We start from the raw sequence: 14,819 nt of genomic DNA on the forward strand, positions 1-14,819 counted from the left end.
GGAACCGCACCTTGATTTTATTTTGGACATTCACCCTCAACTCTCAGTTCACTTGGTTTGCCTCAGCCCCAGCACCAGGGGTGGGGACATGACTTGGCTTGATCAACCAGAGTATACCACCTGCTTGGCTGCCATAATTGCTTCAGGGATGGGAGAACAAGTCAAGCTGAGTCTGAGACTGGGTTCTGGATTTTTGCTGAAAAAACTAGGAAGGAAGGCTTTTCTTGGGGATTTTTGTCTGGAAGAATGTAAGCTGAGGGTTGCAGGCAGCCATCTTGTCACCATGTGGATAGAGGTTGTCTGACCATGAAGGTATCACAAAAACAAAGAGAGAAAAGAGAGAGAGAGGAGGTGCTTCTGTGGCTGCTGATGCTAAGTCACTTCAGTCATGTCCGACTCTGCGCAACCCCATAGACGGCAGCCCACCAGGCTCCCCCGTCCCTGGGATTCTCCAGGCAAGAACACTGGAGTGGGTTGCCATTTCCTTCTCCAATGCATGAAAGTGAAAAGTGAAAGTGAAGTCGCTCAGCTGTGTCCAACTCTTCATGACCCCATGGACTGCAGCCCACCAGGCTCCTCCATCCATGGGATTTTCCAGGCAAGAGTACTGGAGTGGGGTGCCATTGCCTTCTCCAAGAGAGGAGATAGACACAGACAAAGCTTCAATGACTTTGCTTGAGACCCTGGATCTTGCTGTCCCTGACTCACCGCCAGACTTGTCAGTAATGTGCTTAAGGCATTTTGGAATAGGGTTCTGTCATTTGCAATGGAAAAAGTCTGGACTAGTACATTCCTTAACGATTTCACCTTTATCACTACTGTGATGGGTGCAAATGTTCTTAGCCTCCAGGTAGAGTAGGTAGCCATGGATGTGGCACTTTAGGGCCACTTTTCCACTAGGCTGGGCTGCATCCCCCATTGCATGTCTACAGGTTTTTGTGTCTCCATGAGAGATCTCACCTCTGTCTTCACATTAGAGTTACCTGTCTCCTGCGAGACAGATGCTGCACTAGAACTGACCCAAACTTCCTCCTTTCTGCCCACCTTACAGGTACTGGAACACTGCAAGGCAGCTGCAGAGTATAGTATCTGGAGATGGCTCCACCCTGCTGGCCACGCTCAATTCTAGAAAGAATCTCTCCCACTGAGCCTCCCACAAATCCGCCAGAGGGAACTGCCTGAAACCTCACTAATAAACCCACACCCATAGCACTTTCTTCTGCACAAATAGAGGACCTGCCCCCAGACACTGGTCACTCACTGAGCACAATGGTGTAATAGATTTAATTCTTAGGAAAACTTGATGCTAGTGTGATAAAAATGGTGATTACAATGATGCTGGTGGTGAAGAGACTTAATTCTGTTAAAATGTGCTTTGCATCTCATCATAACGTGACTCTACCAGTAACCAGCTGGGTGAGTTTGTAAAATAATGACCTTGACTAATGTCCCCCATGGGAAGCTGACAAAGTTGGGCTAGGTCTAGGTTGTAAAATTAAATGCCTACAGGGATCAGACAAATAATGTAAGTGTGTGAGGTAGGCTGAGTATACGATAACAGTGTAGGTAGAATCAGCAAAGATGTAGAGAATGCATTTTCTAAAAGAATTTCAAATCCCTTAAAAAAAATTCTGATAAATAAGACATACCCCTAGGCTGAATCCAGCCCACAGACCACCAGTTGTAATAATGATGAGTTAGGTAGTCTCTAAGGTACTGTTTAGGCTGGATGATTCACAAGCTAGAATCAAGATTTCCAGGAGAAATATGAACAACCTCAGTTATGCAGATGATACCACCCTAATGGCATAAATGAAGAGGAACTAAAGGGCTTCTTGTTGAAGGTGAAAGAAGAGAGTGAAAAAGCTGGCTTAAAATTCAACTTTCAATAAACCAAGATCATGGTATCTAGTCCCATCACTTTATGGCAAACAGATTGGGAAAAAGTGGAAACAGTGACAGATTTTCTTTTCTTGAGCTCCAAAATCATTGCTGACTCTTGCTCCTTGGACGGAAAGCTATAACAAACCTAGATAACATGTTGAAAAACAGAGACATCACTTGCTGACAAAGTTCCCTACAGTCAAAGCTATGGTTTTTCCAGTAGTCATCTACAGATGAGAGAGTTGTACCATAAGGAAAGCTGAGTGCTAAAGAATTAATGCTTTCAAAATGTGGCACTGGAGAAGACTCTTGAGAGTCCCTTGGATAGCAAGGAGATCAATCCTAAAGGAAAAACAATCAATCCTAAAGGAAATCAACCCTGAATATTCATTGGAATGACTGATGCTGAAGCTCCAATACTTTGGCCACCTGATGCTGGAAAAGATCGAGGGCAATAGAAGAAGGGGGTGACAGAGGATAAGATGGTTTGATGGCATAACCGACTTGATGGACATGAGTTTGAGCAAGCCCCGGGAGTCAGTGATGGACAGGCAAGCCTGGCATGCTGCAGTTCACGGGATTGCAAAGAGTTGGACACAACTTAGCGACTCAACAACAACAAGGGACTTAGCTGTGACATTCTTAAGTCACTCTTATACCAAGGAAGAGGGTGTGGGGCAAGCACTAGATGGATGCATGGGATCCCAGAGGAGGCTGAGAACTTTTCTGAAGACACACAGGGCAGAAGCCAACCAGAAGACCCAGGTTTCCAATGTCCCTGGTCCTGACCTTTCCCTAACATTTTCTTTCCAAGTGTAAAATTCACTATCCTTAGCAAAGCCATGTTCTCTCTGGGGAGCGACCTGGTAAAAGGTTTTCAATATACCCACAATGGCACTTACTGACACCAAACTTGGCTATAACTGATTCACTGAAGGAAGACACTGAGGGAAGGAAAAGAAAATCCTATCTCGACTCTGGCGGGTGCCAATTAGATGATAATGTCTGGTGGGTACACTTAACTGTGCTTAAACCTTTAAATTTTAGATACTTTATCAAAACTTTCATGGTAATCAAGACAACTGAGGGAGAGAGAGAGAAGAAATACAGGTGGGATGACATGCAAAATTTTTCTTTCCATGGACCAGCTTTTTAATTTCATGTTCCATTAGATTGGATAACAGCATCATCTTGCAATTTTAATGTGATGTCCCAGACTGCAATATCCAAATACAATATTTATGCAGTAATCTCCAAAATAAAATATTTACGGGGTTTGGGAGATTGACTGCTGTACTTACTGCCTTCAAAACCGATAAGCTGCAAAAGCATGCTTCAGTTAATTATGAGTAAATAGAGATCACAGATTTCCCAGGTCTCGGAAAAGTTCCTGGGTTGAAAGGGGCTACCAGGAACTTAGGTCTGGACTGAGAGAAGATGGAAGAGGCCCAGAGTGTGGGAATCTATCAGGCAAAAACAATCAAGCTGTTTAGGCAGTGATTTTGCTGTTTACCCCCCCATGTGGATTTACCATAATTTGAAAAGATAAAGGCTGGAAACCGAAGTAAGTTTGTGAACATCTGGGTGAATCTTTCATCAATGTTGGCTCACCAGGAAAAGGTGCATGGCTCTCCCACCTGAGGGATGGAGGGAAGCTGTGCAGCAACAGGCCCATTACACAGAAGATGGCCAGTGATGCTGTCCGCTCTTTAGTTTTGCTTATGACCTAGTTACCTGGGAAACCTAGGGTCAACAGGAGATATCCTAGAAGAACAGACACGAAGAGGGTCTGGTACCAATGCTGTCTCTGCACTCACTGAGGTGTGGGGCTGATTTACCCTCTCTGAATGCCAGTTGCCTCACCTGTAGGATGAGCCCATGACACCTGTTCTGACAAGCTCCCAAAGCAGCTGCAAAAGTGTGATGCATGATATTTACAAAATTCCTTGCAAAGTGTTTAGTAAGACTCAACCCAAACAATGGGCCGACCCAATCATCAGTTCCTTTTTTCATAGACATGACACCCCTCCCCAATCCTCCTTTGGTGTTTTATTTTTCTCCATAACACTTCACTTTCTAATACAATGCACAAGGTATCTATTTCATTTATTGCCTTTTCTACTACTGGACATAAGGCCCAAGAGGGCAGAAATATTTGTCTTTTTTTTTCTGAACTTTTTATTTTCTTTGGGGGTATAGCTTATTAACCATGTTGTGAAGTTTCAGGTGAACAGTGAAGAGGTTCAGCCACACACATGCGTGTACCCATTCTCCCCCAAGCTCCCCTCCCATAGGACACATAACACTAAGCAGTGTGTACATGTCCATCCCACACTCCCTCACTATTCTTTCCCCATTTTTGTCTCTTTTTGATCACTGTGGTATCCCTAGTGCCTAGAACAGTGTCTAGCACAGTGCCTAGCATACAGCGTGTGCCCAATAAATATGTTGAGTGAATGAAAAAAGGGAAGGATAACATCGATATCTGTCAGGCAGTCAGGACGTAGCTGCTGTTGGTTAACCAGGTATCAAAATTTTGTAACACACATTTGACAGGTGAAGGAACTGAATCACAGGAAAGTTAAGTAATTTCTCCAAAGTCACATAGCGATCAGGTTAGGACTTGAATTCGGGTCTGAATGAATCCAGTGCCAATGCTTTACTACTTTCCCATTCTTCATCCCAAGTCGCTGGGGTCCCTCCAAAAGGACTCAAATGAAGGATCTGAGAACTTGTTCTTCCTCAAAGAGACAGAGCCCAGAAATTAGTGAACCAAGAGAAAATGGCTCATTGCTGGTTGGAAGAGGCTTCTTTCCAGACCTTACAAGGAACTTCTGTCTTCAGGGTACTTGAGGGCAAACATGGGATAGTTTGCATTTGATTTTATCTCCTGGGCTCTCAGGAATGGTTTGTCTTCCTGAGATTTGTCTCTACTGCCACAATATGGGACAAAGTCATAGCTAAATGTGATTCTGCTGGGACGTCACAAGGACCAGGTGAGTATCAGAGTTAATCAGATGGAGGGTAGCGAGGGGTTCTGAATCTCCCCCAGGGGAGAAAAAGTTAGCTAAGAAAGTAATCTGTAGCCTTTGAAAATGGCCCCAGGAAGACAGACGCTAAAGAAATCTCTCAATTCAGTTAATTCCCTGGCTACAATCTCGGCATATTCATGAAGTGTGGAATTATTCCAGAACTGTCTTGTCGTATAATGAATTCTGAAAGGAAGAACTCTGCCCCTCAGATTTTACAGCATGTTTGAGCAAGAAGAAATCTCAGCAATTAGTTAATATAACTATCTATAGATAAAAATCCCCAACACACTGAGGCCCAGAGAGGATGTATGAGCCAAGGTCATCCAAAGTCACACAGCCTATAAAAATACTTCTTTTCTTTTCTTGTCCAGTGATATGTCACTGAACCCAGATTACTCTTTAGTATAAGTACAACCTAAGCATTTCAGTTTAAACATAAAATCATGAAGCAAAGCATGAAAACACAGTGTATGAAGTCAGCCAGCTAGTGAAGGGCCCACACAAAACAGCCATGGGACACAGGGGCCGAACTTGGGGCTCTGGAGCCAGAATATTTGGTACAAGTCCTGGATCTGCCATTAACCTTGGGCAACCTGAATACAAGACACCTCAGCTTCTTATGGGAAACAGTGATCATCATAATACCTGTCTCACAGAGTTTAAATGCGATTATATTTTATATGGAGAGGGCTTAGTGTAGTACTCAGCATTTAGCAAGTGCTTGGTCCATCTAGTCAAAGCTATGGCTTTTCAGGCAGTCATGTATGGATGTGAGAGTTGGACTATAAAGAAAATTGAGCACTAAAGAATTGATGCTTCTGAACTGTGGTGTTGAAGAAGACTCTTGAGAGTCCCTTGGACTGCAAGAAGTTCAAACCAGTCAATCCTAAAGGAAATCAGTCCTGAATATTCATTGGAAGGACTGATGCTGAAGCTGAAGCTCCAATAATTTGGCCACCTGATGCAAAGAACCGACTCATTGGAAAAGACCCTGATGCTGGAAAAGCTTGAAGGAAGGTGGAGAAGGGGACGGGAGAGGATCAAATGGTTGGATGGCATCACCAACTCAATGGGCATGAGCCTGAGTAAGCTCCAGTAGTTGCTGATGGACAAGGAAGCCTGGCATGCTGCAGTCCATGGGGTCGCAAAGAATTGGACACAACTGAATGAAGATACTTAACATTTTCCATCATCAAGCTGTAAAATTAAAACTTCAATCGCTCCTCTTCTGTATTCTAGGACTTTGTAGACAGGCATGTGTAGGGCACGTCAGGGCTAAGGAGAAACCCTTTATGTTCTGAAAAGCAATTTCATTTCAGCACCAAGGACAGAAACCCAGTGCCTCCACAGTGAGTCTCCTGTGATGCCCTTGGTTGTGGTGGCAGATGTGACAAGTTTCACATGCACCCTGATTCTGTCTGAGAACCACAAATATGAAACCCTCCCATCTTTCCAAGGCACAAGTCAGTGAGGATTCAGGTCATTAAGTTCCTAAATTTGCAGCTCCATAAGGGGTCCACTGGCCATTTCTCACATGCCAGTATGGGTTATGCCCTTTCCTGACCTGGGCTGGAGTCATCTGTCAGTCCCTACTCTGCAGTAGTTGGAAGACCAAAAGAGTCATTTGCTCATTCAGCAGCTCTCCAAGTCTATGTGCTGAGAATATGGTTGTAAAGGAGATGGACATGAGCCCTGTCCTTCTGTCTCTTCTAGAATGAGAGGTAAATCAGTAATATTTATCATTTATTGAGCACTTACTACTTTCTAAGTCCTATTCCTTGCACTTAAAGTATATTCTCTCATTTAGTCTTCATCACAATCCTATGAGAGCTCGTTTTACAAGAACAAAGATACAGAGAGGTTAAGTAATTTTCCCAAGGCTACACACCTGGTCAGTGGTAAGGGAGGGATTCAAACCTAGCAGTCAGGCTCTGGATTCCACACTCTTTACCACAAGGCTGTAAAACTGTTCTAATAAATAAGTAAGTAGTCATAAAGAGCTACAAAATACATGAACATATAATTAGACATTTGTGATAAGTGTTATACAGGAAAACAGAGTGCAGTGTCAGAAAATAAAGAGACAGGGACTTAATTAGTGAAGATTGTTGGGGAAGATTTTGCTGAGGAGGCGACCCTGACAAGAAGGATGAGAAGGAACCAGTCATCTGAAGAGTTGTGGGGAAGAGCTTTATAGGAGGCAGAAATAGTGTGTGCAGGAGCCCGAATAAGTGAAGAGAAGCTAAAGTGGTGGGAGTGAGGGCTACAGGGAGAAGCTCAGCTTCACCACCTCACGTAAGAGGAGACCAGCCACAGGAGAGGCAGGTCTGACCTGACTGGTGGAAGGAGCATGTCCTCCATAAGAACATGTGGTTTGAACGTGGCAGGAAACTCCACGATGAACATACTCAGGGAATCAGTGTAGCACAGTGGCCTGGAGTCTAGACCCCGGAACCAGACCACCTGCGTTCAAGTCTGTTTCCCCATTCCCAAACTGTATGTTGTTTAATCTCTCTAGCCTCGATGTTCCCATGTAGAAAATGGGCATGATACTAACTGTACTTATATCATGGGATTGTTGTGAGAATTGAAAGAATTAATATCTATAAGGCATTTAGGACAGTATCTGCACACAGTAAACCCTATATTACATACACTCCGGGTGAAGAAAGTTGACTTGAGTTTCACATTCAGGAATGAAAGAAAAACCATTCTAAGCAGAAATGCAGACTCAGGGCCCAAATCCTGGAACCAAGAACCCCAGGTTGGGTGACCCATGCTCTTTATAGTACTCAGGGCCTGAATCAGCTTGTGCCTCTGAGAGTCTAAAGGCCCACTGAGGACTAATTGATTTTCCCTATTTTAAATTTCACACAAATTTAAAAACAATATCTACTGCATTACATTCTAATTAAGAAAGTAATGTAGGCCTCCCTAGGCATGGAACACAAAGATAAGGCAAAAAAGGAAATGAAAAAACATACTCTTTATCTCAGAGATGACAGTGCACAAACTTTTCTTCTAGTCTTTGGTCTAACTTCAACATGTATTGTTTCGAAAACAGAAAAGTTCTAAAGTTGACTTCAAAACTCATGAGGAGGCCCACAGAGCTGTGTACACAGCTTTGCGCGGGTGCCTGTGTGATGCTAAGCTTTATTTTGACATGGCTGCCATAACTGGATTAAACAAAGTGAACATGCAAACAGCGATAAACTCACCAGTTGGGTTTAAGGAAAGAGAGAGGGGAATGCAATCTGCTTTCCCCATTGGAGATGAGATATTAATTATCTCCTCCCATCAATCATGGTGCTACAAGACAGATGGGGAGAGAGTTCTCCTGATAAGCAAGCTGGCACCAACGGGCCTCCTGAAAGCAGATTTGCTTGGAGGAGGTTCCTGGCCAGGCTCTCGATGGATTTGCCAATTTTTGGTTAAACAGTTGCCTGTTTATACATCAAGGGAGTTTTGGGCCCGAAGATTAGTTCAATGTCAGAGAGAAGAGCTGGCGAATCTGCTTAGCTGCCATTCTGATGCCAGCGGGGCACCACCACGTCTAGCAGGTGGATCCCAGACCTGGGAACAGGAAGAAACTTGTTTATGCCACTTGTGACCTGAGAGCTGGGACCCTTCCTAGCTTCCTTCTGGTCTAGGCTTTTTACATTTGAAATACTAGATCTTTCTCTAAGAACTGTAAAAAGTGTTTCTAAAATGTTAATCATGTGGATACACACCATCTTCAAGGTTTTTCAGCCCTGTCCCCATCGCCACCACCATCATCACCACCATCATCAACTTAATATGCACACCTAACTATTCCAAGAGCTTATCCACATATCCCCTGCTTTAATTCTTGCAGCAGTTCTAGGAGGGTGGCTTTATTATCATTCTTCCCATTTTGCAGATAAAGAATCTGAAGCACAAGTGATTGATTTAACTTACCCAGGGCCACACACCTGATGAGTGCTTAGCATGTGAACCCTGGCAGTCTGGTTCCAGAACCTAGATTCTTAACAGCTATGCTATAGGCTTTACGAACTCTGTATGGGACTGCCCTCAATATTTTTTTTTCTAAACCAACTTTAGATAGCTTCAACTGTTCTTTTTTTTTTTTTTTTAACTTAATCTTATTCTAAGCATAATATCTGTGAAGTACTGGATTAATTATATAAATTTTTGTTGATGCACATAAACTCAATACAAATTCTCCCATGACACTCCTTCATGAACTCCCCCAAATAATCTCATGTGTGGATCATGAACACAATTTAGGAGAGGCTGACTCTAGAAAGTAGGGGATGGGCTGATTTTCCTCCCTTGTTCATTTAAAAAATAATTCTGCTTAAAATCAGTAGAATTTTGCTCTTTCAGCTGCACACCCTAAGAACTCAAAGTAACAGGTCCTCTCAGATGTAGTCACTAAAATGCGGTGATAACAGTCAGACCAAACCAGGCTCCAGTACCAGCTGTGTGGAACCTGGAGCAAGTTAAAGCAACTTTGCAAGCCTCAGTTGTACTCATCTCTGAAATGGGATAACACACTGAAAAGCACCTGGCTAGATGCTTCCTGTGGTCTGTGAGGCTACTCAGTCCTCCACAATCCCTACATCACTGGATCTTATGTGATCCAGACAATCCCCCCATGTCTGGATCTTATAAAGAGGAGGACATGAAGGCATGGAGAATCGAAGCCGTTTGTCAGAGTGCCCTGGCTATCACAAGCTGAGCTGGCATTTTGACACAGGTGTCTGGACTCCAGGGCCCATGCTGTTACCAATACTCCACACTATGCCCCAAGACTGAGCCCTGGGATCCTGGTGACCTTAAATTATTTGGGCACTGACACCAACCAAGGCCAGAAAGTCTCAGAAACTATTCTGGCTAAGGGAAATAAGTTTTTCTTTCCATCTCCCTGTAAGAGGTCCCATACTCTGAGATTTGATCAGTCTACCAAGATCTGGGGGAACTTCTCTGATGCTCTCTGAGCAGAAACCAGGAGTTCTGGGGATGTTTGCCAAGACCTGCTTATTCAGGGCACCTGCTTCTGCTAGCCCTGCAGAGATTATCTGGGAAAATGATAACTGCGCTGCATGTCTTTCAATATGTCTAGCCACTTGATTTTTGGAGGAATACAAGGAAATAGAGTGAACACTACACTCTCCTTCATTTAATTATAGGAACAGTCAGGACCAATTGGGCAGCTATTAAAATACTAGTTTGCCTTTATGCCATCTCTCAGCAGCGGGAGCTGGAAGTCCAAATTGACTGCTAAAGACGAGTTAGGGACAGAAGGTCAAAACTGCTATTAGAAACCACGTGGGATTAAAAACGGAGGCACCCTGTGGCCTATTTTGTATCTCACTGCTTGCTTCTGTCTCTCTCCATCTTCCCGTCTTTTATACTCTCTGCCTCTGTCACATTGTCTTTGCAAGGGCTGGTCCTGAAGCATGGAACGTCAGAATGCGAGGGCATTTGGAGATCATCTCATTCAACCACTGCATTTGTCCAACACAGTGAAGCCCAGAGAAGCAGAGTGGCTGCTCCGAAGCCACCCAGCATATTGGAAGAAAGCAGGACCCAAGCACAGATGGGCTGCATCATGCAGGCTTCTGAGTCTGGGCTCTGGGGACACATTCCTCTAGGCCTGAGTCCTAGCCCTGCCCTTGCTGTGTGAGCGTAAGCAAGTCACTTCACTTCTCTGAGTCTCAGTGTCCTCATCAGTAAAATGAGGCTAATATGTTGAGAAGGGTCACCATCTGAAGCCAGAAAATTAAACCCACACAAAGGGAAAGAGAACTAATGGAAGTTAAGTTAAAGGGTAAGGGTGGTCAAAAGGAACAAACTTCCAGTTATAAAATAAATACGGTCGAGGGCTGTAATGTATAACATGGTGACCACAGTTAATAATACCATATTGCATATTTGAAAGTTGCTATGATCTTAAAAGTTCTTATCATGAGAAAAAACTAACTATATGTGGTGATGGATATTAACTAGACATATTGTGGTGGTGATTTTATAATATATGCATATATTGAATGCTATGGCTCAGACAATAAAGAATCTGCCTGCAATGCAGGAGACCCAGTTTTAATCCCTGGGTTGGGAAGCTCCCCTGGAGAAGGAAATGGCAACCCAGTTCAGTATTCTTGCCTGGAGAATTCCATGGACAGAGGAGCCTGGTGGGCTACAGTCCATGGGATCAGAAAGAGTTGGACACAACCGAGCAACGAACACATTCACCTTCATACCTGACACTAATATGTCAGTTATACCTCAATTAAAAAAAATATTTCTGCTAGTGAACTACCTGACTACTTGATGTGCTGTGTTTGCTTTATTTTAACCCTCTCCAGACCAATAAGAAATAATTTTCAAAAGAACTAACAGAGTCTGGGCTTGACGATATCATTTGAACTGCTTGATTCAGCAATGCCCAAAGTCAGATACTAGTGTTTTAGTTGAATCATCCAATAACTTCCTTTACCCTTTAATCAAGTTTAAGCTGAGTTTCTGTCATTTCCCACCAAAAAAAAAAAAAGAGTTTTTCCTAACATACAATCAGTGCAGAACCAGAGCCAAACCTCGCCCAGGGTGCCCCTGTGGGTGACACAAGGGAAGATGTGCATGGTTAGGCTTGTTCCCACAGCAGGGAGCCCTCAGCTGCCAAAGAGGAGACAGTGGCGGCTGATGGCTCATTTTACTATTAAACCCTCAATTCATCTAAGTGAGTGAATCCTGGCTGAGGACTCATGCATGAGTGTTGGAACTTGTGAGCTCTTCTGTCCAGAGAGCCTTGGGTTTTAGGGTTTTAGAGGGAGGTGCAAGCGATATCTCCTGAGCCTGAGTCTTTACCCTGCTCTGTATCCTGCTGTGCCATTTGGGTAACACCTGTCAACTCCGGAGGCACATCAACTGGACAAGACGTACTCACAAAACTCAAAGGCACAACCCTGGCCTGTACATCGACTATTTATTTCTCCCGCCTGCAGTATTTCAGTCTGATGTTTATCATCAATGACACCACCACCACCATCACCATCATCACCACCACCATCACCACCACCACCCCACCATCACCATCACAGGGATTTATGATGTGCCAAATGCTTTATACACAGCATCTCATTCAACCCTTCCAATGATCTCATGAGTATAAGTCCATTAATATGTCCATCGTACAGATAAGGGAAGAGGCTCAGAGAGGTTAAGTCACCAGTCCAATGCAACACAGCCAGGACATGGTAGATCAGGGCTTCAACCCAGGAGATATGACTCCCAAAATTCACAATCTTAACCTCTGTGCCATACCCAGTTCTTAGCACAGTGCCTGGAAATAGCAGACAGAGAATAAATACTGAGTAGGCTAGAACAACAATACTAGGGTGGATGTAATTTAGACACAAGTTTATCAACTTACAGTGGATTTTTTGTTCTCATGATGTAACTTTGCACAAACCATGTATTATAAATAATAAGGGTCTTCATTCTCTATCTAAGGGTGGGGAACCAAAATCTGGGCTAGTTCTGATAACTTACCACCTCCATGGAATCTGAGTGACTATAAAAATAAAGCTGGATCCTGTGTGAAAAGGGGCCAGCAGAGTGATAGGCACTTAGCAGGAACACAATACACTATATGGCTATAGTGTATTACAGTGTACATCTTCTTTATCCACCCAGGTTTGTCCAGCTTAGTGGCCAAAACATGCTATACTAATCTGTGCTAATTTACAGAGCATCCTCAAGTCTGGGGGTTGCTATTAAATGTAAAGAATGCAGACTGTCAGTTGGACAAGATGGATCCAACAGACAGTTGGATGAAGTCAAAGTCAAAATTAAGGAAAGTGATGCAACCCAAGGATTTGGGGATTACTTCTTGAAAACTTGGGAAATGGAGCCCACTGCTTGCCTCTGTCTCTCCCTGCTGTGGATATCTGGGCAAAGTGGATCACAGAGCCAGCCAGAAAGACACCTCCAGCAGCAGAGGTGGAGAACACCAACAGCAGAGATGGGCAAACTGAAGGGCATTGGGACCAGGTAGGGGAGAAGGCAGCAAGAACTGCAGGGTCCTGTAGAACACAGGCTTTGTCTAAGACAATACAACCTTCATGAGAAAATTCAGGCACAGAGTAAGTGGACATTTAAGTGGATCTTTTAAGATGAGCTGGAAACATTGCTATTTTTTTTAAATGGGGCTATTAATCTTCAGATGAAGCACCTGAATTAAACAGAACAAAACCAGACCCAAGGCCAAACAGAACACGTTAACATGCTAAAATTATCCTGTGAACTGTCAGATTAAGTTCTGAGTTCAACGCTAGAAAAATGTTCTAAGATGGCAGAGCCCTATGGTTGATTCATGTTGATGTATGTCAGAAACAAACATAACATTGTAATGCAATTATCCTCCAATTAAAAATAAATAAGCCTTTTTAAAAAGCTGGCAGAGTGATCCTGAGTGGGTTTGTAATGGTTTTTTCTTTCTAGATGGTGAAGCGGATCATGTGATCTCTCCTACAGAGGGCGCTCAAGACTGTAGCCCTTCTAGCAGAGGGCCACAGAGATTTAGACTCAACTCAAAGGGAAATCAACCCTGAATGTTCATTGGAAGGACTGGTGCTGAAGCTGACCCTCCAATACTTCTGCCACCTGATGCAAAGAACTGACTCATTGGAAAAGACCCTGATGCTGGAAGGATTGAAGGCAGGAGGAGAAGGGGACGACAAAGGATGAGATGGTTGGATGGCATCACCGCCTCAATGGACATGAGTTTGAGTAAGCTCTGGGAGTTGGTGATGGACAGGGAGGCCTGGCGTGCTGCAGTCGATGGGGTCGCAAAGAGTAGGACATGCCTGAGCGACTGAACAACAACAACAACGAGGGGGTCTGTAGTGATGCTGTTTGCTTCGCTCAGTTTTAAGTGAGAGAGGCACAAAGGATTCTGCTGCCTCAAATCCCTGCCCACAACTTAGACAGCAAGAGTGAGGCAATGGTGAAGGCACAGGGTGGAAAGTTGGTTTCCTTGACTCCAACTCCCTTCTGGTGTAAGACTTTCAATTTCCTACTTGAAAGTAAATTCCATGAGAGTGAGGATTTTGTCTCATTCACCTCTAGAAGGGTGCCTGGCACACGTTTGGCCCCATGTGAATATTTGCTGAATGACTGGCAAACTGAATGTATGTTCATGGGGCATCATGAACTTGAACTATGGGCCTCGGTCTTCCTCCCAATAAAATGAGTATAAAATGATTACCCTACTTTCCTCAGAGGACTGCCATGAGAACACGGGCTCATGAAAATGCTTATATGACATGATGAGACACATTTGCTGTTCTCTCTGTTTCTGGCTGGCAGGAGAGACCACTTCAGATTCTGCACAGGAAGGGCCAAGGCCCAGCCGTGCCATGCCTCTCTCCCGTCCTCAACTTATTTCTGGTTGCATCAAACCAGTCTAGAAGGAAGCCCCCAGATGATGACTCAGATTTCATTTCTCTTTTGCACAAGGGTAGAGGGAAGATATACTACCTTGCATTGTCCCGGCCATGCGACTTCAAGAAATTCATGTCTCGGTATCGGGAGAGAAATGCCACCAGCTGGTCATTTGTCCTGTGGAAGCAAACCAAGAGGAAAGTCAGAGCCTCCAGAGACCATGGACACTTGTGACTGGCTCCCTTCTTTGTCACAGCAACCACATCCCCTCCTTCATTTATACCTTGCAAGGTGCATGAGGCATCTTCTTTCATGTACCTCCATCACCAAGTTTACCAAAGTATGCTAAAATGGACTGTTTGTATGTTTGTGTCCTACACACTCCCATATGCTGTGAACTCCTTGAGAATTAGTGTAGTGTCTTACTTGTTTTGGAATCCCCAGGACCCAGCACTGGGATTGGCAAAGAATAGG

The 14,819-nt window shown here is 43.9% G+C and overlaps 1 protein-coding gene across 1 annotated transcript in view; it reads right to left on the reverse strand.

The window, feature by feature from the left end:
- XYLT1 (xylosyltransferase 1) overlaps window positions 1-14,819 on the reverse strand; it is a 347,744-nt gene that overhangs the window by 36,958 nt on the left and 295,967 nt on the right. Inside the window, exon 6 of the mRNA XM_086376949.1 lies at window positions 14,442-14,522. Within this exon, the coding sequence (XP_086233075.1) occupies window positions 14,442-14,522 (81 nt within the window). The remainder of the gene's footprint in view (window positions 1-14,441; window positions 14,523-14,819) is intronic.

This window comes from Bos grunniens, chromosome 25 (assembly GCF_055505025.1).
Source record: "Bos grunniens cultivar Pamir isolate PY7600 chromosome 25, Bosgru_T2T1.0, whole genome shotgun sequence".
Classification (NCBI taxonomy): Eukaryota; Metazoa; Chordata; class Mammalia; order Artiodactyla; family Bovidae; genus Bos; species Bos grunniens.